The 22,935-nt window shown below is 45.1% G+C and overlaps 1 protein-coding gene across 4 annotated transcripts in view; it reads left to right on the forward strand.

Annotated features, from left to right (window-relative positions):
• The first annotated feature begins 7,102 nt into the window (after positions 1-7,102).
• ACVR1C (activin A receptor type 1C) overlaps positions 7,103-22,935 on the forward strand; it is a 77,565-nt gene continuing 61,732 nt past the window's right edge. Inside the window, exons 1-2 of one of the 4 annotated variants that reach the window (XM_075609345.1) lie at positions 7,130-7,347; positions 7,877-7,997. Coding sequence is in view for 2 of the 4 variants with exons in the window: in XM_075609347.1 (XP_075465462.1) it covers positions 7,272-7,347 (76 nt within the window). In the remaining 2 variants the exon portion in view is untranslated. Of the gene's footprint in view, positions 7,348-7,371; positions 7,524-7,876; positions 7,998-22,935 lie in introns of those variants that run through there. The other 3 variants (XM_075609347.1, XM_075609344.1, XM_075609346.1) reach the window with 3 other exon arrangements.

A 22,935-nucleotide genomic window follows, 5' to 3' on the forward strand; every position in this document is an offset into this window, starting at 1 on the left:
TGCCAGCAAAAAAGTTTCACTTCAATAAATTTTATAGGTTTTATTTAATGTATATACATTAGGAGAGGAATTTTCCATCTAGGGAACAGGGTATTTGCATATCTAATTTTCCATAGAAAAATGTGTCTAGGGAGATGTAGACACAGCACATTGGAGAACACTTCCATAATACAGGTATAGTAGATAAAATCACTCCTCAAATATATTGGAAATAAATATACTATAGTTTTGTTATATTGCATACCAACTGTCTGTATATAGGGTAGTAGTCGGGCAGTTCATTTGAAACATCCACATCTCGATTTCGTAAGACCGTGATGGAGGTAAAACGCACATAAATATGTCCTCCTATCATCTGGAATCCAATCAATTGATGGGAAGAATAAAAATAGAGGAATACTTATTACTCCACCTGCAAAAATGGCCTAATACACTCAATGATCCACAAAGGATTAAATAGTCAAAATGTGTCCGCCGCATATTTTTACCAATTGAGTCTTGAGGTGCGTTTGCACCAAAACGTTCAACTAATTTCAATAAAAATGTTGTTAAGAAGGAGTCACTGTCACGCTTGTGCTCTCCACACAAGCGAGAGAGAAAGGGAAGGACCCGTTAGCGAGGTGGGGAGGCCGCAGGGGATACGCAGGGAGTGAGTTGCCGCGCAGCTGGGGATCGGCGCACATAGTCACGTGACCGCGCCGCGCGCATGAGAATGCGTGACGCGTCCGGAGGTGCGGTGCCTGGCTCAGAGACATGAGTGATCCAGCTGCATGTGCGCGCATGCTCTGACAGCAGAGCGGGAGTGCACTCGTTCTCAGGCACCAACGCGGGGGTTGCTAGAAGCCAACGCTTCAGCACAGGAGTCTGGAACGGGAACCAGGAACTAGAAACATGGACATGGAACTAGGAACATGAACATGGAAGGAGCCGAGGTGGTAGAGTCCAGAGCACAAGGTAAAACCACAAGGGAATTGCTTCTTGGAGGACGTCCAGCCTCCTTAAAGGCATAGTGCCAGAAACAGCAAGGTGCAGCGAAACTAAATATAACGTAAGGGTTCTTAGTCTAATCCATTGGCCAAGGAATTATAAGCCTGCTACCACGTCAAGGTGAACCCTACTAAGCAGGTACCTACACTACCCGACGGTAAACTAACCTCAGTAGTATATGAGTGACTGTCCCAGTCTTCCGGAATCCAAAGGAGAGAAGTAAAGGTCCCAAGGAGGTCCAGGCAGGAACAGCAAGCGAATAGTACTAGCAGGCACCAGGGCAGGCAGCAAATGACTAATAGCAAAGAGAAAGTCAAAGAGAGGCTTACTTCCTGTCAGGAGGAAGAGGGCAGGATTTGCCAGGAAGCAAGATGCGTTGTTTCTTCAGAATCCTTAAAGACACAGGATCTTGACTCGCAGCTAGAGGGCAGCGATCAGAAGTAAACAGGTAAGGAAGGAACACACCGCAGGGGGGCGTGTTCCGCACATCGTTACAGTCACCCAGCATATCTCATATTTATTGTACTATTGGTGGAGGACAAATCCACAGCTCGTAGCACTCGATATCATCATTGAAGTGTTAGCATGGTGTGCCTTTCTTTTCCTTGTTCTAGCGTGTTATATATTTAAACATTTTAAAATTGAATTACACTATTAGCGTTCCCTAGCTTTTTTTTTCTTCTCCTATTCTCTGAATATATATTTTTTCTTTTCATATTTGTTAATATATTTTTTACACCCATTGGCACGGGAGACTAGGACAGTTCACGCCAGGATCGGAATCATAAGACAGAGCTAAAGAGTTAAACAAAAAGGTTTATTTTGACCAGAGTCAACAGGCAATTATACAATACAAGATAACAGCGCAACTCATCTGAAACTATGTAGGAGGGTTGCCGACCAATCAGAGCACAGATGCTACATCAGCCAATTACAAAGCGAGCTACGTCGGCCAATTGTAGATTCAGGGATCACCTGTGATGGGCTAATCAGGGCTATGGGAGATAATAGTGCTTTAGGAGAGTGAGAAATTCAAACTGACTGCTGGGTACTGAGACGTTGGGGCTGGGCCCAGTTTGTTTTCTGTGCTGGCTAGCTAAGTAAAGTACGCACTCAACACACAAAGGAGGCATTCGAATACAGGATTACATTATATATGCATGGGGAAAACAATGCATTGCAGAGCCCACAGCATTACACAAGTCAGCCATTTTTGTCACAATAAGATGGAGACCAACACTTAAAACCTGAGTATCCATCTCGACTAGTAGGGCACTAGCTGGGTTTAACCTTTAATATGATAGCCGTATTGCACCTTCCGTCACATTAATTACTAGAGGTGGGTGACATTCTCTCGAATTCTAATCTTCCACGAATTTCCAAATTCATTTCAGCCAGGCTAATCCACATATCACAAACGGGGGGTGGGGGGGGTTGAAGATACAACCAAAAATAACCTATGTGCACTCATTACTGACCAATTGAGGGCTTGAAAAATTAAATCCTGGGGTATAGAATCTTTATACAGCCACTCACTAATAATTAAGATTATTAGTGTGGGGCAGTATAGGGATTCTATACCCCAGGATTGAATTTTTCCAGCCCTCAATTGGTCAGTAGTGAGTGCACATAGGTTATATCTGCAACCCCCCCCCCCCTTTCGTTACATGTATCACTCCCGTATGCACCCTACAGACCTATTAATTGCTAGTTCTTATAGAGGTGAGCGGTAGTATCTGTATTTACGTTGTAATCCACATATCTGTCTCAAAAGTATAAATTCGATTAAAGACAGCGTGTCAAAATCCATTTCTCGAGTGTACAAATGGATTTACAATTTGAATCGAGAGAGAAGCCTATTTTAGTAGAGTTCAATGCCCTATATACATAGTTAGTTTGCAGAATTATTCACCTCCTAGCAATAATGTCACAAGTTGTTGAATTACTAATAGCATATGCTCGTTTTTCAAACAAACTATTTTAATTGTAAGCTACAAAGCTGTGGTGGTTAAACTGAACACTGTTATATAGGGAGGAGGTTAAATGTCAGCAAAGAAAAAACAAGTGAAAATACTGGTTGCATAAGAATTCAGCCTCTTAAGTCAGTACTTGGTAGAAGCTCTTTTTACAGCAGTTATTGCTATGAGTCTTTTTGGATAGGTCTCTACTAACTTTGCACAGTAGGATAGTGACATTGCCCATTTTTCACAGCAACATTGGTTCTGTTAAGTTTGTTGGTGATCGTCTTTGGATTGCAATCTTCAAGTCTCATCAGGACTTTGACTGGGCCACTCAACGACATTAATTCTCTTCTTATTCAATCCCTCCAGTGTGGCTTTGGCTTTCTGCTTCGGGCCATTGTCCTGTTGAAATATGAATTACCTCCCCACTATCAGTGTCTTTCCTGAATCACACAGGTTTTCCTCAAGGATTCGGCAGCACTTTGCACCTTCTATTCTCGCCACTATCCCGACAATCTTCCCAGTCCATGCTGAAGAGAAGCATCCCCATAACATGATGTTGGCACCACCATGCTTGCTAGTTGAGATGGTGTTAACTGGGTGATGTGCAGTGTTCAGCGTGCACCATACGTAATGCTTAGAATTTAGATCAAAAAGTTAAACACAGATGAACTGAGCATGAAATCTGACCTTAATAACAGTATATTTGATGGTCTGTAGCAGTTTCACTGCCACTAGTCTGGGAGTAATCCACTGAGAAAGTAAATTGCAATTATCAAGTCTTGGCATCATCAATGCCTGAACCGATAATCTGTGAAGAATTCATAGCAAGATAGGAATTAATCTCCACGATATTAAGGAACATGTAGCAACAGGACATGTTTGGTGTCGCAGCGTTTTAAAAACATGGTAACATCAACTGGAACCCCCAGGTTCCTAGTTTATTACATATATGAAGGATGTGTAAGCTCCTGACGGGTGTGGCTTGATGCACATCAAAACTTGTATTATTTTCTGCTTGTGTCTGTGTCCAATGTATGATGCTTGCTAATAATTTATCTAACATTTGACATTGATCTTTTAGAGATTTATGTCACCGAGATTTAATTGACGACAAGAAAAAGGAGAATCAGACTTGATACATCCCATTATTTGTGCACTGCATAGCTCATCCTGAATGCCGCTTTTTACTCCATAAAACCGGGATATATCAGCATTATTTTTAATACAGTGTATACAAATGAGTAATGAATGCCAAATTAATTATTCAGATACTATTCTCTGAACTCTGATACCTGGAGATAGACTACCACTCACAAATAAGTTCAGTTTTTATCATCTATCCTAAGTTAGCCACTCTTGCCTGTGTGTATAATGGCCACCATATACATAGGAAAGATAAGACAATTCAACCTACAATATGTGATAACATGCAAAATATTAACATTTTAAAACATATTACTATGTTAAGCTCTTAGTAGCCAGATGGCCAGCTAGCCATGTTCAAGGTCAACCAATGACAAGCAAGCCACATGGGCTACCAAAGGTCTAATATTTGTACATATGGATGTTATCATTGTTGTATTATATTTGGAAGGTGTTTGTCGTATGTTTCCCTTTGGTGCCTGAAGACATTCCTGTACAATGCATTGGTAGCCTCGGGCGTCAAAAGTGTTACAAATTTTTTTTTTTTAAACCATAGGGTTTTGTAAGACATCATACAACCATAATCCTATAACCCATAATAACCCTATGGTATAAACATATGTTATCTCCCACCCCTCCACAATTCCATCACTAAGGCTTATTAACACGGAGTTATTGCTCAGGCTATTTAATGCCGAGTTAAGCACATTTTTGTGTATATGCAAATTAGATGAATATCGCTACCCATTTATGATGAAATAATTCTTAGTGAATAGGGGTAATTCTAAAACAATTATTTTTTATAAAGGCAAATTCTAACACGGCTATATCGACTTTTAGCTGGCCCTACGGCCCTTATTCAATATGCGTTGAAGTTACTCTCCCAGGTCAAAGATGTTTCTGAGTTACATTAATTTCAGGGACTTTTAGGGGTAGATTCACGAAGATCTGTTAAGGGCATTACATACCATTGACTTGATTGGGGGTTAATGCCCGTTCAGGTGCGCTAACACTTTTTCAGATCCTATTGAATAACCCTCATAGAATTTTTCGCTGACTGTGAAGTCACTTCACATCATATTGAATAAGGGCCTATGTATAAGGAATGGTTATATGAGAGGTTTAACTTTACAAAAAAAGTCTGATATAAATAGCAAACTAAGTAGTAGTATATTGGAGCAATGTACATTCCGAATGATGGTTAGATTGAGTGGTATAAGAGAGGCAGTGTAAGTACTTTTTTCAGGGATGATAAAATGGTTGGTCAATGTCATAATTTTTGCATTGTATTTTAGCTGTCAGCACTGAGCTGGTGTTATCCTAAAGCGGGGGGCTCAACTCCAGTCCTCAAGCCCCCACAACAGGTTAGGTTTTTAGGATATCCCTGCTACAGCATGGGTGGCTCAATCAGGCGCTCTGTCTTCCAGCGAGCTTCTGATTTAGCCACCTGTGCTGAAGCTGGCATATCCTGAAAACCTGACCTGTTGGAGGGGTGGGGGTGTGTGGGTGGACTTGAAGACTAGAATTGAACAGCCCTGTCTTATGTACCGGAGAAACTTGTGTCAATTGCATAAAACTCAAAAATGTATGTCATGCAGGATGTTACAGACAAATGACAGTACATGGCTTTAATACAATGTAGTAAAAGAAAAGAAAAAAGCATTTTGGGGTGACACGGGGAGGGGGGATGGGGGGTCCTTGGGTTGGAGGATTGCTTTAAGGGTTTTTGGATCAAAAATGACATTGTGTCTTGGCTGTAATATATATTTGAAATACATTTGAGCACTGGTTTCTGATTCATAGGATACAAACAATGAAACTGTTTTCCAATGTGTGAAACTTGACAAAACTTTACATTGTCCGTTATTAATGCAGATATTTAATGGACCTTTACATTCTGCACATATTTATTTATAAAAATGTTTAACATATGTAAAAAATCAACACATGCATTGGGACATCATTAAAATAGGCCATTTAGAACAAAAATATTTCGATTGATAGAGGGTCAGGAAACCAAAGTAAGATTTCAAAGAAAACAGAAACATTTTGGTTAAAGAGTTTTTAGACGGTATACACAATATTGTAAAATAGTATTATTAATATTATTATTGTTGTTGCTGTTATCACCATTAAATAAGTAATCCATCTATAATAGAGACTACTGATAGTAAATACATGTTTTAATAATAACAATGAATTAGTATTATGAATGACCAAGCAATGGCTGAGATAGTTATTAAATTAGCCTTAGAAGATTATAAAAAAGCAATGTGTTGTAATAGGGATATAAATTCAGTGACAGCACTGTCATATTACAGTGATGTTATTAGTAAACAAACAATATGAAGGATCTGAAGTGTAAATATTTAAAGTAATAATATGATTGTAATATTATTAAAGAAGTAATGCATCTGTGATAGAACTGGAGATGCCTGCAGCTCAATATTGTAATAACAACACTGTAATAATAATAATAATTATTATTATAATAATAAAATGCCTCTGCAACATGAAGAGAGCTGAAGTGACATTATTGTAATAATAGCACTGTAATATTACTAATACATACCACTCGTGTGAATTAATCTGAAGTGATTGACAGCACGGTATAACTGAAGTAATAATGTTAGCAATATAATATTACAGCAATGCAGAATTTTGCATATGAATGGACCTGAAGCAGCAGAACTCTAATAACAATAGTAGAAATAATAACAATCTGAATAATAGTAGTAATAATAAATATTGAATGCAAAGTATTACAGTCCTGATACTTCAGTCATCCCTATATGTAGAAGCATGTTGTTATTATTATTATTAATATAGTGCTATTAATATAATTATCATTAATAATATTAACAATCGTGTAATCTACAATAACAATGGTTGTGAAGTGACAGGGCTGTGGCAGTCACACCATGTTAGTAACATTTCAAGGCACCTCCACTAGGACTGGCTGTGAGGTGTGAGACTCCGGGATTGTGCACAGGAGATAGTAAGGGACAGCAGGGTGCAGGGGCGGAGTCCTGGCGGCTGCCTGCGTGTGTGGATGTGATTAGTGCTTACAAAGTGTCCGAGAACTCCAGTGCTGCTGCTCCCCCTGCCCCCAGCTCAGCCATCCAAGCCTCGGAGCCCAGCCGGGGGCGCAGCGGCGCCTGCAGATGCTTGTGTACCATGCTGACCGCCGGGCATCTTCCCCTGGCCCCGGGCACCGCTCTGCTCCTGCTGTCAGCTGCCTCCCTTTGCACAGGTACTGGGGGCGCTCCCCTTTATCTCCCAAACTTCCAGGCAAAGGTTAATCGGCTGCCTGCTTGTGGCGTCCTTTTCATGAGTGCATGAGCAGGACAAGGGCTGTACCTGGTATATCCAGCGGGGTTATTGTAGATCAGGGCACTTAACCCTTTCAAGGCTGGCAGTGCACTGCAGGTAATTCTAGCACTGAAAGTCTATGCATAATGTGTGGTCATTAAGTAACTGTCAGGTCTTATTGTGTAGCAGTTAATAATATAAAATGTTATTCTGTAGCTCTTGTGCAGGTTCCAATTACTTTCACATCACACTTGATCAGTGTGCAAAATTACTTTCACATCACACTTGATCAGTGTGCAAAATTACTTTCACATCACACTTGATCAGTGTGCAAAATTACTTTCACATCACACTTGATCAGTGTGCAAAATTACTTTCACATCACACTTTATCAGTGTGCAAAATTACTTTCAACGATTTCTTCTCTGTTACTAGAGGGGATATCTTCAAAGTGTCTGAATTCTTTTCAGATAGTATTTGTTTAACAGTCAAATACATCATGGTTCACTTTCATACAGCCCAAATAAGTGAGACTTGGAACCAGGAGGTTCAGGACCAGCAGATGATGGAAAGACAGAGTGACATCTAAACGTATGTAAGATCGGTGATGCAGAAATGAGCTAGATTATGTCTTAAAAAGTGAGACTGGTTGAAAATAAGTGAATCATGAATGTCTTTTTTTTTTTCTTACTGTGCTGTGGCTTTAACTGCTGATTAATTCTAACCCCAGTGTAATTTTGAGGCAGTGAGATTTTCAGGGGCATGTCAACATAAGAATCGATATATTTAGATTAGTATTGCATCATGCTACAGTATTTGTAGAAGTGGTAAAGACTTTGAATTGCTAATTACATTCTGACCATACTAATTTTTGGGCCAATAATGCAGTCTTTGGTTAGTTACCATGAAGCTGAATCAGTGTTATTGGATGGATACTACAGATACAAGTTTGAGACTTTTATAATTAATTCATAATTTAGGAGCATGCCTAATTTTGAGGCAATATGGCTTTTTGTTCTTGGGAAACCTATGATAGTGTAACGTTGGTTCAGATAGATTATATAATGCTATGTAACTTATTATTTCTTGTTTTACAAGACTTGCAAGAGCCCACTACTGTATATTTCAGTTGAAGTTGTTGTCTTTTTGGCAATAAGGCTCCCAGGAGTTATTTAACATCAGGGAGCATCTCCCTGGGTCATGGTCATTAGTCAACATCCCTCTAGATCATATTAATGCTATGTATATTACCCTAGATAGATCTTGTTGCAGTAGTGTAGACTGACACTGGCTAGTTTCAATAATCCAACTTGTTTTTGATATACTGTATTGGTAATAAGATGTATGCATGTAAGTGATCATCCTATTTGAGCAGGGGTGGCCAACTCCAGTCCTCAAGGGTCAACAGTAGGTCAGGTTTAAAGAATATCCCTGCTTCTGCACAGGTGGCTGGGTCAACAATTGAGCCACTGACTGAGCCACCTATGCTGAAGCAGGGATAGCCTTAAAACCTGACTTGTTGGTGGACCTTGAGGGCTGGAGTTAGCCACTGTTGTATTAGAGACTTGTAGTTGACACTCCTTAATGAACATCAGTGGCGGAAAATTTGTTCTAACACTTTTTGCAATGTTGCAGAAGTTGTATATAGCCACAGAGAGAGAACTGCCTGGGAATCTGGGATTAGTCCTTCTGCTGCTGGGTAAACTCTTGAGTCCTAGCTTAATCTTCTTAAATGAGAGCTTCTAAAAAAAAGGTCAGAACACAACCCAGTGAGGAAATATAGCTGAATGTAAATTGTCCATAAGGAAAATATCCAGACCAATGCGTATCCGATACATTTACTGTGTCACTGGTAAATCAAATGCGCTTCTCACTTGGGGTAGTGCATTGACTTGGATGTTTTTTAAAGAGTGTTTAAGTGATGTCATTTACAGTATGTTAAATTCAGTGTAGCACTTTTTGTACCTTTTTTTTTTTTTTAAAGGACATTACATTAATATATTTACATTTAGTCAGTCAGTATTAAAACGAATACAAACACATCACTGGGCAGAAAAGAATATTATTATTATTTAAAATCTTAGCTTTTATGATCACATTGCCACTCTACTAAATGGGAAGCCACAACCAATTTTCAGGATGTTACTGTGCAGAGAGCACTGTGGGCACTCTATAGGTGTAAACAACTTCGGAAATGCAATTCCTCCTACAGGATTGAGGAAGTCGGGTAGCTGATTGGTGTGGTAGAGAAGGGATGCTTTTGAGATGCAGTAATAACCTGTCCTAAAAGTAATAAATCTAGCCATGAAATCCTTGATTTCTAATGTACTATGATTGTTTCACCCAGAGGACTATTGTTCCTTTTGGTGACTTGGGTGCTGGCATGTCCTTAACCCTTTCTTGCCAGTGTATTACTTTGCAAATGGCTCTGATAACGCAGTGCAAGGAGTTTGTTTCCTGTGGCATGAAATGGGTTAGTTGTTAGTTTTGTATAATGGTACTAAATGCTTTCCCAAACAACAAAAAATATACCTACAAACAATATAAAAACCACCAAACAACATGGCATGCATAGTTTATATAATGCATATTGAAATGTATCCATTTGGTCATTGAGAAAATGTATTTACAAGTTTTGACCTTCTATTGCAACTTTTCTCATTGATGTTAACATTTTGTTTTTGTTTCGTGACAAATTCGCAGCCTTTCTGAACCTTCGACAGTTTAATGGCTTAACATTAAATTCCTAAAATAATTGGGGCCAGGAGACTAACCTCATCTCAAATGTTACATTCATATAGAAGGAAGTATCGTCTGAGACGTGACTGCTCATAAGTGTTCTTTATCACTACTGTACTCTGTACAGTGGAGGGTTTCTGTCACTTTTACACTCGACATAATGTATTTGTGCACCTGGTAAACAGATGTAACAAAACGATGCCTTAGTTCAATGCATATGTGTATGTACGATAGTGAAATATGATTAAATCATTTACAGTATAATTCTGTAAACATCTGGGAGTAAAACACGTGGACACAGACATTTGGAATATTCAGCAAAAATAGCTAATTATTCTATATGCCGTGAAGCCATCTTTCTCTTACTCTGAAAAGGCTCTATATATCAAAGTACAAATATAAGTGCAAAGTTCAAATTCAAATGCGTCGCACCTGAAAAATACCTGTGCCAGGCTGCAGGATTGCAGGTACTGTAGTAATCTTAGTCGTGCCATTTAAAGGTATGTCTGTGCTTGTCCGAGACGGTTTTCTGCGTTGGATTTCTCTGTCACCTTAAATGTGGCTGAAGTCTTTTTTGTTTTAGCACAGAATACTCGCTCAGCATGTGCCAAATTCTACAACAGTAGAAATACACTTAATAGAATTTTTCTTTTTTTTTACGCAAATGTGTCAACACAGACCTCTTTCTGGACACATAGAGCCCAAAAGAGCTCCATTACAATAATAGGAGAAGACGGCTTCAGAGCAAAATGAAGTCATATTTCTGAATAAAGAGAACCATCTAATTTAAAAAATATATGACAGCTAACCATAGAGCTTACTAAAAACTGAAGAGAAAAAAAAATGTTCCATGAATTCATTATGGCTGAAGAACTGATTACATTACAGGCACATTACTTAGAATGCTGGTTTCTTCCTCCACAGTGTTTATTGTCATAACATGAGCTACTGTATGTCATTAGTATAAAAACATTTTTATTTATCATCAAAAAATGTCTTCTAGATTAGTTAAACACGAAATATGCAATTTAATTATAAACCAAGTCAGTTCTAAACTTGTGATGAGTGATGTAATATCAGCCGATCTTTGTATTGTCACATGAAACATATCCTTTCACAGTTTATAAGGAAACCTATCAGATCACAATCCCATCACAAATAATTGTTTTCCTAAAACTCAGTGTTCTTTCTTTTCACCTCTAACCCGTGAGACCACCCGTGTCTCAAAAGTCCTGGTTTCTAACCAAACAACTCCATAGTAAAATATAATTAAAAAAAATAAAATATCTGCACACACACACACACACACACACACACACACACAATCACAAAGGAGCACTCTGGTATACAAAATGAACAAAATGTATTATAATCTCAGTCACACAAAAAAAAAAAAATTAAAACAATCTCATCCTATCAGAATACAAACTCATGGATGACCTCTAGTATACTAGGTGAAGAGTGAGGTGCTAAGGTGAAACAGGGGAAATGTAATGCTAACATAGCTACAGAGAATAAAGGGAGGGGAGAAGCAGTAATTAGCCTCAAGCCACCCAGACCAGCTGATCATAAGCAAGGTAATGTATGGAACTAAACATCCCCCATACACAGCAAATAATGCACTCAGAACAGGATCACAAAGGTAAACAATGATGCCACAAAAATATAGCACTCTAATAGTGACAATACTAGAGAAAACTCCAAACAAGCGAACAGTCACTCCGCATCATGAGTAGTGAATAGAGAGATCACTGGACAGGCCCCCCCCCCCCCCCCCACAATAAAGTACAGTGCAAATAGAGGGGAGGAGAGAGTGCAAAGAGGAGCAGGGCATGATGGAGGAGAGTAAGGTGGGGAAGAAGGGACATGCGACAGCAAGCCATATCAGTGAGGGGTGAAAACAAAGAGGAACGTTTAATTAATAACCTTTAAGATACAAGAGGTAATGAGGGTCCAGCTCCTGAGAGGGAATAAGGCACAATGTTGAAACAAAAGGTAAAGTAGCTGCTGAATGTGGGATGGAATATGCCTCAAGATAGAGTATGGTTCAGCCGCACATCTGGTACCAATAGGGAGCGGGAGAGAAGGATTAAACTCTAGTCTTGGGCCCCGGGAATCTGTCTGCGGCCCCAAGTCTGGCAACAGCATTTTGGATGGATTGAAGTTTGGACACACACACACACACACACACACACACACACACACACACACACACACACACACACACACACACACACACACACACACACACACACACACACACACACCGTGTTCAGAGAAAACATCATATGTTGCAGAAAAAAGCATCACATTTTCAAGAAATTTGTAGCAATTATAGGTCTCTCACAGTAGATTATTACAATTAAGAATTATTTGATAGTCTAATAGATATTCTTTGGATTTGGTGATGGCGTGATGACCTCATCAAGTGCATCGTTACAAAGTGGTGTTAAGTTTAGAAGATAAGCACGTTATAAAGTTCTTGAGACAGAACAAGGATTATTATTCATAACGCTTACATAAATGTTTCCTGATAAAGGATAATCGCTAGGAGAACTGAAAATCGAATTCTTAAAACAACGTATCATTCAGGAGTGGGAGAAGCTAGATCAACGCGTTATCAATTATGCAATCAGACAGTGGCGTTCTCGTCTTGGGGCGCGCGTTTCAGCAGAAGGAAAATTTGAACACATTTTGAACTCAAACGTTATAGTCATTTTAGTGTTTCAGATTACAACAGTTTAAGACATTTACGAGCTACGAAGGAAAAACTCCTATTTCTCGTTTAATGAACATGAACCTACCGCATTGTATCTGGTACTTGTTCACATAATACAGTGACATCAATTTAGTTAACATCCGTTGATTGTCTAGATTGTGCTTCTTATATAGTGTTAATCTACATAGCAGACCTATAATTATGCACATTTTCAAAGGGATTGAGTGAGAAATATATAAGATACTAGCTGAGAGACCCGGCGTTGCCCGGGATGTAAATGCGTAATAGGTAGTATTATTTATAAATCGTGGAACAATAGGTGACTGTTTGTTGTAAAGGTTGGATAATAATATTGAAAAGAAAGATGGAAGAAAATGTAATACGATGTTGTATAAAAATGGTTTATTGTAACCACACCACAGTACAATGTATATTTTGGTGCCATAAGTGATGTAAAAATCTGAGTCGTGTGTCCTGCTAGGGTGTGAGGCGGCGGGTGGCGCGTGGGTTGTGAGTGCTGTCTGTGAGTGGGGGTCCTGCTAGGGTGTGAGGCGGCGGGTGGCGCGTGGGTTGTGAGTGCTGTCTGTGAGTGGGGGTCCTGCTAGGGTGTGAGGCGGCGGGTGGCGCGTGGGTTGTGAGTGCTGTCTGTGAGTGGGGGTCCTGCAAGGGTGTGAGGCGGCGGGTGGCGCGTGGGTTGTGAGTGCTGTCTGTGAGTGGGGGTCCTGCTAGGGTGTGAGGCGGCGGCTGGCGCGTGGGTTGTGAGTGCTGTCTGTGAGTGGGGGTCCTGCTAGGGTGTGAGGCGGTGGGTCAGTGATGTCGGGGGGTAGGGGCGGGAGGCAGCAGGTGTGTGTGGCGGCAGGTATGTGTCGAGTGTGGCGGGTGTCTGTTGAGTGCGTGCAGCGGCTGTGAGGCGGTGGGTGAAAGGCAGAGGCGGCCGGAGTAAGGGCGGGTGAAAGGCAGAGGCGGGGGTGGGGAGGCGGTAAGGCGGGCATGAAGGCGAAGGGCGGCGGGAAGGGGAGGAGGGGGTTGAGGAGGGGGGCAAGGGGTGGAGGAGGGGGGAAGGGTTAGAGGAGGGGGGGGGGAAGGGTTAGAGGAGGGGGGGAAGGGTTAGAGGAGGGGGGGCAAGGGTTTGAGGAGGGGGTTGAAGTGTGGGAGGGGGTGGGAGGGGAAAGGGTAAAAAGAGGTGGAGGGGGGGGGTGGAAAGGGGAGCGGAGGGGGGGTGAAGGGGAGCGGGGGGGGAAGGGGAGCGGGGGGGAAGGGGAGCGGGGGGGGGGAGGGGAGAAGTGGTGGGAAGGGGGAGGAGGGGGGAGGTGGTGGAAAGGGGGAGAAGGGGGGAGGTGGTGGGAAGGGGGAGAAGGGGGGAGGTGGTGGGAAGGGGGGAGGTGGTGGGAAGGAGGAGGAGGGGGAAGGTGGTGGAAAGGGAGAGAAGGGGGGATGTGGTGGGAAGGGGGAGGAGGGGGAAGGTGGTGGGAAGGGGGAGGAGGGGGAAGGTGGTGGGAAGGGGGAGGAGGGGGGAGGTGGTGGGAAGGGGGGGAAGGTGGTGGGAAGGGAGAGGTGGTGGGAAGGGGGGGGAGGTGGTGGGAAGGGGGGGAGGTGGTGGGAAGGGGGGGAGGTGGTGGAAAGGGGGGGGGAGGGGTGAGGTGGTGGGAAGGGGGAGGAGGTGGGAAGGGGGAGGCGGTGGGAAGGCGGGGGGTGGGAGGCGGTGGGAAGGGGGGTGGGAGGCGGTGGGAAGGGGGGTGGGAGGCGGTGGGAAGGGGGGGGGAGGCGGTGGGAAGGGGGGGGGAGGCGGTGGGAAGGGGGGGAGGGAGGCGGTGGGAAGGGGGGGAGGCGGTGGGAAGGGGGGGTGGGAGGCGGTGGGAAGGGGGGGTGGGAGGCGGTGGGAAGGGGGGGTGGGAGGCGGTGGGAAGGGGGGGTGGGAGGCGGTGTGAAGGGGGGTGGGAGGCGGTGGGAAGGGGGGGAGGGAGGCGGTGGGAAGGGGGGGGAGGCGGTGGGAAGGGGGGGTGGGAGGCGGGGGGGAGGCGGTGGGAAGGGGGGGTGGGAGGCGGTGGGAAGGGGGGGTGGGAGGCGGTGGGAAGGGGGGGTGGGAGGCGGTGGGAAGGGGGGGTGGGAGGCGGTGGGAAGGGGGGGTGGGAGGCGGTGTGAAGGGGGGGAGGCGGTGTGAAGGGGGGGGAGGCGGTGGGAAGGGGGGGGGAGGCGGTGGGAAGGGGGGGGAGGCGGTGGGGAAGGGGGGGGGCGGTGGGAAGGGGGGGAGGCGGTGGGAAGGGGGAGGGGAGGCAGTGGGAAGGGGGGGGGGAGGCGGTGGGAAGGGGGGGGAGGCGGTGGGAAGGGGGGTGGCGGTGGGAAGGGGGGGTGGAGGGGAGGTGAAGGGGTGAAGGGGGGGGGGTGGAGGGGAGGTGGAGGGGGGGTGGAGGGGAGGTAAAGGGGGGGAGTGGAAGGGAGGGGGGTGGAAGGGAGGTGATGGGGGGGTGGAAGGGAGGGGGGGTGGAGGGGAGGTGAAGGGGGGGGTGGAGGGGAGGTGAAGGGGGGGGTGGAGGGGAGGTGAAGGGGGGGGAGGTAAATGGGGAGGTGAGGGGGGAGGTAAATGGGGAGGTGAAGGGGGGTGGAAGGGAGAAGTGGAGTGAGGGGAGGTGAAAGGGGGTGAGGGGAGGTGATGGGGGGTGAGGGGAGGTGATGGGGGGTGAGGGGTGGTGAAGGCCGCTCACTCACCCGTCCGGCAGGTCCCACGTGGATCTGAGGCGGGAGGCAGCGTGTTGTGGCCGCTCTCCCGCTGTGTCCCGGGCGCTCGCTCGCTCCCCCGCTGACTGTAGCGGCGCCGGGGGGGGGGGGGTATCGGGGAGACACTGACACTGGAGGGGAGGGGGGGTGGAGGGGAGGTGAAGGGGGGGTGGAGGGGAGGTGAAGGCCGCTCACTCACCCATCCGGCAGGTCCCACGTGGATCTGAGGCGGGAGGCAGCGTGTTGTGGCCGCTCCCCCGCTGTGTCCCGGGCGCCGCCATCTTGGGCACTCGGCGCCGCGAGGCAGCCTGCCTGGCCACTGGCTGTTCCCCCGCCGGGGAGGGGGTGAGTTGTAGCGCCGGTGAGGGGGGGGGCATGTATATGTGTGGGGGGGGAGAGGTGGGAGATATAGAGGGGGGGTCTCGCACGGCCGCTGACACTGGGTGGGGGGGGGGGCGCTGAAGGGGTAATAATAGTGTGTGTGTCCCGCTGACTGTAGCAGCGCCGGGGGAGGGGGGGGTCGGGGTGAAAGCGCGGGAGACACGGGGAGAGGAGGAGGTGCGCGCGGGTGCTGCTAACTGTGAGCCCCGCTAATGTAGGTAACAGTGTGTGTGTGTGTGTGTGTGTGTGTGTCACTGTGTGTGTGTCTGTCATTGTGTGTGTGTGTGTGTCCCTGTGTGTGTGTGTCCCTGTGTGTGTGTGTCCCTGTGTGTGTGTGTCCCTGTGTGTGTGTGTCCCTGTGTGTCCTTTGGCCCGTCACTCCGCCTCAGGCCAATGAGAGGTGTGCGGGGGCGGGCCAAGGGACCAATCAGATTTCCCCTAGGGACACCGGACATCCAGCAGGCATGCATGCATGCAGGCAGGCAAACATACAGTGCTTTCACTAATATAGTATAAGATGGTAAAAAAAATAAAAATAAACGAAAGGTTTCCTGAACATCGTGTATGTGTGTATATATATATATATATATATATATATATATATATATATATATATATATATAGATATAGATACAGATATAGATATAGATATAGATATAGATAGATATCCTGCACTCCAGTGGTGGAATAGTAATAGCTGGTGCTAAGGTCATGAAAATACACAGCATACAATAGCTAAAAGGTAAAGAGACAAAAGCACTCAGCAGTTCAGTAATGAAAACATGTATTAAAGTACACAAATACTTGCACAAAAAGTCCAACGTTTCGATCCCGGAGAGATCTTTATCAAGGGGGGTGCACTATATATATATATAGTACTCAACAAATCCACTCGCCCCCTTACCTGGGGCGAGTGTATTTTGTGAGCTGGCGAGGCAGGACTGACTCCATACCGGAGCAGAAGCTGTTGGCTGGAGAAGACGATCACTTGGGCAGCAGGAGGTGTTTGATTGCTAAAGGCAGGTGGCGGCAGCAGCAAGAATGTATTCATATCCATGTGAGAGACAGCAGGAGAAAAGCCGGGTAGGTGAAATGAATTTACTGAAGACTTCTGGGTCGGACCTCAGGGCCACGCTCCTACCCGGCTTTTCTCCTGCTGTCTCTCACATGGATATGAATACTTTCCTGCTGCTTCCGCCGCCCGCCTTTAGCCATCAAACGCCTCCTGCTGCCCTGCTGACCAAGTGATCATCTTCTCCAGCCGACAGCTTCTGCTACCGCTCCGGTATGGAGTCAGTCCTGCCACCACTGTCCACCTAAGGCTGCATTTATAGTGCCGGCAACACGATTGCGGCAAAACAAATGTATTGCCGCCGTCGCGTGCACTTATAGTAGAAGTGGTGCGACGGAGCGACAGCTTGGTCGCGATCGCCGGAAGTCAATTTGATTTTTCCAGCGACCGCAGCGTGACATCGCCATCGCGACGCTGTCGTCGTCACCGGCACTATAAGCGCAGCCTAAGACAGGTAAGTGAGTGAGGGGATGAGAGATGAGATTTCGATGCCTAACATAATTTATTTTCTCTTTTCTGCACTTTTATCTGCGCCAGTATTGTGCAGTATTAAAAAAACAAACGTGACGGACAAAACCAACGCAGAAAACCGGCAAAGAAAGCAGCACATTTCTTAAATCATTGACCTGCACCAATAGGCAAATGTGAAGCCAGCGTTAACTCCTTCCACTTGCTCCATCTCGCAGAGATACCCCAAAATGGATCAGGGGTCTCCAAACTGAGTCCTCAAGGGCCACCAACAGGCCAGGTTTTATGGATAGCACTGCTTTAGCACAGGTGGCTCAATCAGTGGCTCAGTCTTCAATTGAGCCACTGATTGAGCCACCTGTGCTGAAGCAGGGACATCCTGAAAAGATAGCCTTGAGGACTGAGTTTGGAGACCCCTGCTAATCTAGCTGCTAGATTAATACACACGCTGCCTGGAGCAGTTATATTTTAGTGCGAGTTGCGACAAAATAACTCCTCTGTGCCTAAGTTTTGTCTTGGATACCCAGAGCCCAGCAGTTTGTCAGAGGTGTTATATTGCAGGTATAAAAAGTAATGATTAAAACAGTTGGCAGTGGGCCGGCCTTTCCTTTGGCGGGGCCCAAGGTGGCATGCCGGCAGCGGGGTCCCTCCTCTTGCAGCGTCATGGCATAACGGCGTTGCATTGTCATGGTGTCACGTCGCAGTGACTGCGCCGCTGCAGGAGGAAGGCTGCTCCGCATAAGGTAAGACCTCACCCAGCTACATACACATGCCCACACACACCTCCTCCCTCCCACAGCTACGTACACCTCCACCGTCCCTACCTTGACGTGAGCAGCGGTGCGGGCCTGCGCCGGTTCGGGGACTCTCCAGCTCACTCCTTCAGCTCTCCCCTCTCCCGTCGAGCGGAGTTTGGATCCCGGCGCCAACAGGAGGAGGGACCGAGGGGCCCCCTGAAGGCGCATGGCCCAAGGCAACCGCCTTGGTAGCCTTGCCCTAAGGCCAGCCCAATTACCGCATCAGGGTTCTGGCAAAGCTTTAAACAATCTGCAAATGGCAATTCCAGGTAAAGTCGTTGCTCATGAAATAGACATCTTGTAAGCCTGGCAAAGTAATTGGCTTCCTTGAAAGTGTAGCAGTTTTTTTAATACAAAGTTGTCACTTTTATAGGCAGTTTTTGTTTCCGGTGTGGACCCCTGAAATTAAAGTGCTCATCGCTCAAGTGTTTCCTAAACCGTGCCCCCTCCCTGTCAGAGTACAAAGCCAGAGAGATACTGTACAAAAAGAATAAGCTAAAGAAAATCAAAAACAGATTTTTAGTACCCTTGTTTGCAAACTTACTTTATAGATATGTTTTTAAAAGTCAATAAACCGCCCCCCAGCATTTTAAACGTGTGATGTGTCCTTAAAGCAACTGTACCTTCGATGGTACGATCCATGAAATAATTTTTTTTTAAAGACACATGGAACCTCAGTACTGTTAAAAACGGTTTTACGGCCTAGTTTATTTATTAGTAGATTTTGCTTAGAATTAATGTCCCATGTGTTAAGCAATTACCACTATTACCTAAACAGTCATTTTGGCCTGTAGCCCAAAACCCAAAATTACAAGCACTACATTATAATAAGAAAAGTTAAGAAATACTTTACAGAATTACCATATGAAGTCTATTGAGGAGATATTTGTCATGGGAGATAAATGGGTTAGACCAGGGGTCGGCAACGCATGTGGCTCTTTCTGCACCTACATGCGACTCTCCTCACTATCCTGGTTTGCCGCTCCCCAGCTGCTGAGGGGGGCACCGGCTGGCACTGGTCGGTCCTCTTGTTGCCGCCGGGCATCTCCTCAGCTGCTGGCCTGCCTCCTACACTATCGCTTTTGAGAAGAGCAAGATTATAAATCTTGCACCATTAAAGGACATAGAGTGGTAGAGTGAGCGGCCATACTGAGGTTTTGAGGCCAGAAAAGAGATTTGTCCATTGTCCATGACGCTCCAAGAGAGTCTGATGTTGAATTGTGATAATGAAGCTACTTACGATTTTTTGCTGAAAATAAACAAAGAAAATTGTATAATGAAATATAGAAATTAATCTGTAACCTAGATGCACAATATTGTATGAGAAGAAGTCCAAGTCTTCTCTTCTGTGTAGGAAGGCTGAACAGGTTGTTTTTGATGAAGGGATGGTCAAGCATGAAACGCATCAGGATGATTTATACGTGTTTTGTTTTTCTATAGCAGCATATTGTGACAGCTACGGTTTTTCCCCCTATTATTTTGGCTTTAGTGCACAGTTTTCTGACATTGGCTTCAAATATTTTTAAGATCCAGTTTGGCAGCACGCCATTGATTCGATAAAGTCTGGAGCACCATAACCTTATTGTGGAAACACACTCTTCGTTTCAGATGACAGGACCGACTTGGGAGCAGTAATAAAGCTATAAACGTTTTTGTCTGTCTCTGTATAAGCTATAGGGAACACCCAGTCTGTAGATTTTAGACTAAGCACATAAATAAAAATTATGGGAAAGGGTGATAATGGGAACAGAGGCAGAAAGTGTCGTACTGTACATATTTGATGAGGAATCCGTGTAGGGACTGGTCTTATTGAAGACAAGCTTCCAGTGAAGAAATACATTTTTGGATCTCTGTTATATCCATTTTTGGATATCTATATCTGTTATGGATGAAGTGACACTAGAGAGGTGTTATGAGTCTGTAGAAGGTTGATTTTGGAGGAGCTGCAGGATGAGGATATGCAGGAGAGGTGGATATTTGGGAGAGGAAACGTAAATGGAACAGATCTGTTTTCCTGGTAGTAGTTGAGTGAGGAATGCATTTTTTCTTTAATTTCGCTATAAGCTAGATGATGGTCTAGTGATGAATAGTTGGTTGAGGAGTAGAAGGTGGAACGTTGTAGTTGGGAGAGCTGCAGGAACTTTGAGAAGTATCCTCATCAGGATTTAATGAAAGATAGGTCAGCAATGTGTAATGCACAGGTGTTGCGGTTGATGACCTGACGATGATGCAGGCTTCATACTTCTAACACGCAGGCGGAAAAGAGGACCAGCAGGTGAAAGAAACGAGAAAGATTGGGCAGGAACTTGATCGCGAGACAGGAGGCTGCATTGGCAGGCAGGGTAGGGTATGCGGAGTTCAAGAGGGAAGGAGGTTGGAGCTGTCAGGCCCAGAAACTACTGGCAGATAGGAGTATTGGAAGACGTTGAAGGTAGGAAGAGTGGCTACTGATAAAACGGAGCTCTCGGGTGGCTACTGATGTCCAAAAAGGAAGGAGGACAGTTCCAGACAGACTTTAAAGTGACTGTAGGAAGGGCTACCTCCACAAACCCAGGCGTTACCCCTACACTTGAATAGCAGATTGCACCTTTAATAATAATTTTTTGAAAGTTGATAAAAATGATACAAATAAATAATAATTAAAATATATTTTTTAAATGCAGTGCTTCTCAATCACTCGGGTCAGTTCTTTAAGTAAAGCTGTATCAGAACAGTTTATGGAGCAATAATATAGTAGTAGGCAATATGTGTGCACTGTTTACACAGCTGACCTTTAGCCTTGGACTCTAGTAATCCCATGAGCCTTGCAAGGACTAACACAATCGCAACAATTTATTGGCTGGGAACAGCCACAGCCTTTCCATACAAATGCTGATTTTGAAACTTTTTTTACCACTTTCTCTGCCTTTGTGTGATTTCATTTTTTGCTAACCATTCTTTAAGACAAGAAAATGTAGTTTAAATGTGTTTTTATTTTGCAGATTTCATGTCTACTTGCTAAATTTGTACAAATATAAGACTCATGTCAACATGGCGTCCGCAGAAGGTGGCAAGGGGGGGCACTTGCCCCCCCCTGGATCACTCGCAGTCCCGGACTGTTTTTGGCATTTATGGTGCTGTACAGTACGTTAACGGCGCTATAGACGCCAAAAACAGACTCCGGGAGGAGTCTACCTACCTACCATTGGTACTACCTACCAATGAGAGCCGCCTCACTCCCAAGTCAGGACCGATCTGTGCCGCGGCCGGGCCCGCCATTGCGCTGCGGCGGCGCCGGTGCCAACAAGTCCACTCATCATTGGTAGCTGAGCGCTACTAATGAGAGAGCCGCCGCCGTCCCTTGACCCAGTCCCTGAGTCGGACCAATCATGGTCCGACTCTGACCTCCACACTCATCACGCGGCCTCCCGCCCATCATGCTCCCGCCTCCTCTGACTTGTCGTCAATTTGAGCAGGCTCACAGTTCAGAGAGTCTGCTGAAGAGTGAAGACTCAGGCAGCAGCACTCTCTCTGCGCAATAGGCCCCGGCACTCTGCAGAGTAGACTGCAATAAGTTCTGAAATCTGAATCCAATAATCCACAGACCACAGTAGTTTTGCTGCCTCAGGGGGCAGAAGGTAGGATTTGGAATTGGCAACAATTTGAAAATTAGGGTACAAAGACAACACGACATTTCGCTGGGTGCCAGTGCCACCACATGCATCATGGTGGCTAATTATTAAGCTGAGCTGAATAGAGTGTGAGAAAGATTCTGAGAGAATGGAGAAATATTATGGAAAAAGCAAGATAGGAGCAGGGTGAGAGTGAGAGAGCAGCAAGAGAGAGTAAAAGTAAAATAGATACAGCAAAAGAGAGACAAAGGAGCATGATGCTACTATGGATGGAAAAAGAGATGGGGAGAGAGAGGGAGCACATGATAAAAAAAACCCTGCGCTATGTCTTGTGTGTTGTTGAAAAAACAAGGAGAAGCAGACAGTGAAAAACGAGGGAAAGCAAGCAAGCACTCAGAAAAACGGGGGAGCGGAAGATGTGGGATTATATCTGGTGAATGATGTGGATGCCATCCAATGCTAAGGCAAGTGCTGTGGGGTTACAACTGGTGCTGTGTGGCAAGTGTTTTGGGTGCAATCTAGTGCTGTGGCAAGTGAAATCTGGCACTACACTATATATGTAGCCATGTTTCCTAGTGAACACAGACTGCTACCATATGCTGTATGACCTGCAGGCTCACAGGGCCTGAGCCTCCGCCACGGAGAGCCTGGGGCACGCAATATAATAGCTAATACCTGATACTTGGTGCAGCGCCTCCACCTACGACAGCTCCCGCCAGAGGGGGAGTGGTTCTTCGCAGGACAACTTATGTACATCAACACACACACAGCTATATAACCAACCAAATACTTTACTAGCACGAAAGGGTTTGCGTGTCTCTCACGTATCAACATGTGTCCCTCCCTATAGGGGCCCTATCTACGGCGTCTCGCAGGACGTTAACTTCCCTCCTTCACCGGGTGATCCCACCCCGTGTTCAATTTCCCCCAGTCCAATGTATATCCCCCCACCCTCAAGTGAGATACTGAGCCTATATATATATGTGTGACTGCGCAGCCACTGTGTCCTGAATAAGAGGTGATATCG

Source organism: Ascaphus truei, chromosome 7, assembly GCF_040206685.1.
Source record: "Ascaphus truei isolate aAscTru1 chromosome 7, aAscTru1.hap1, whole genome shotgun sequence".
In the NCBI taxonomy this organism is placed as follows: domain Eukaryota; kingdom Metazoa; phylum Chordata; class Amphibia; order Anura; family Ascaphidae; genus Ascaphus; species Ascaphus truei.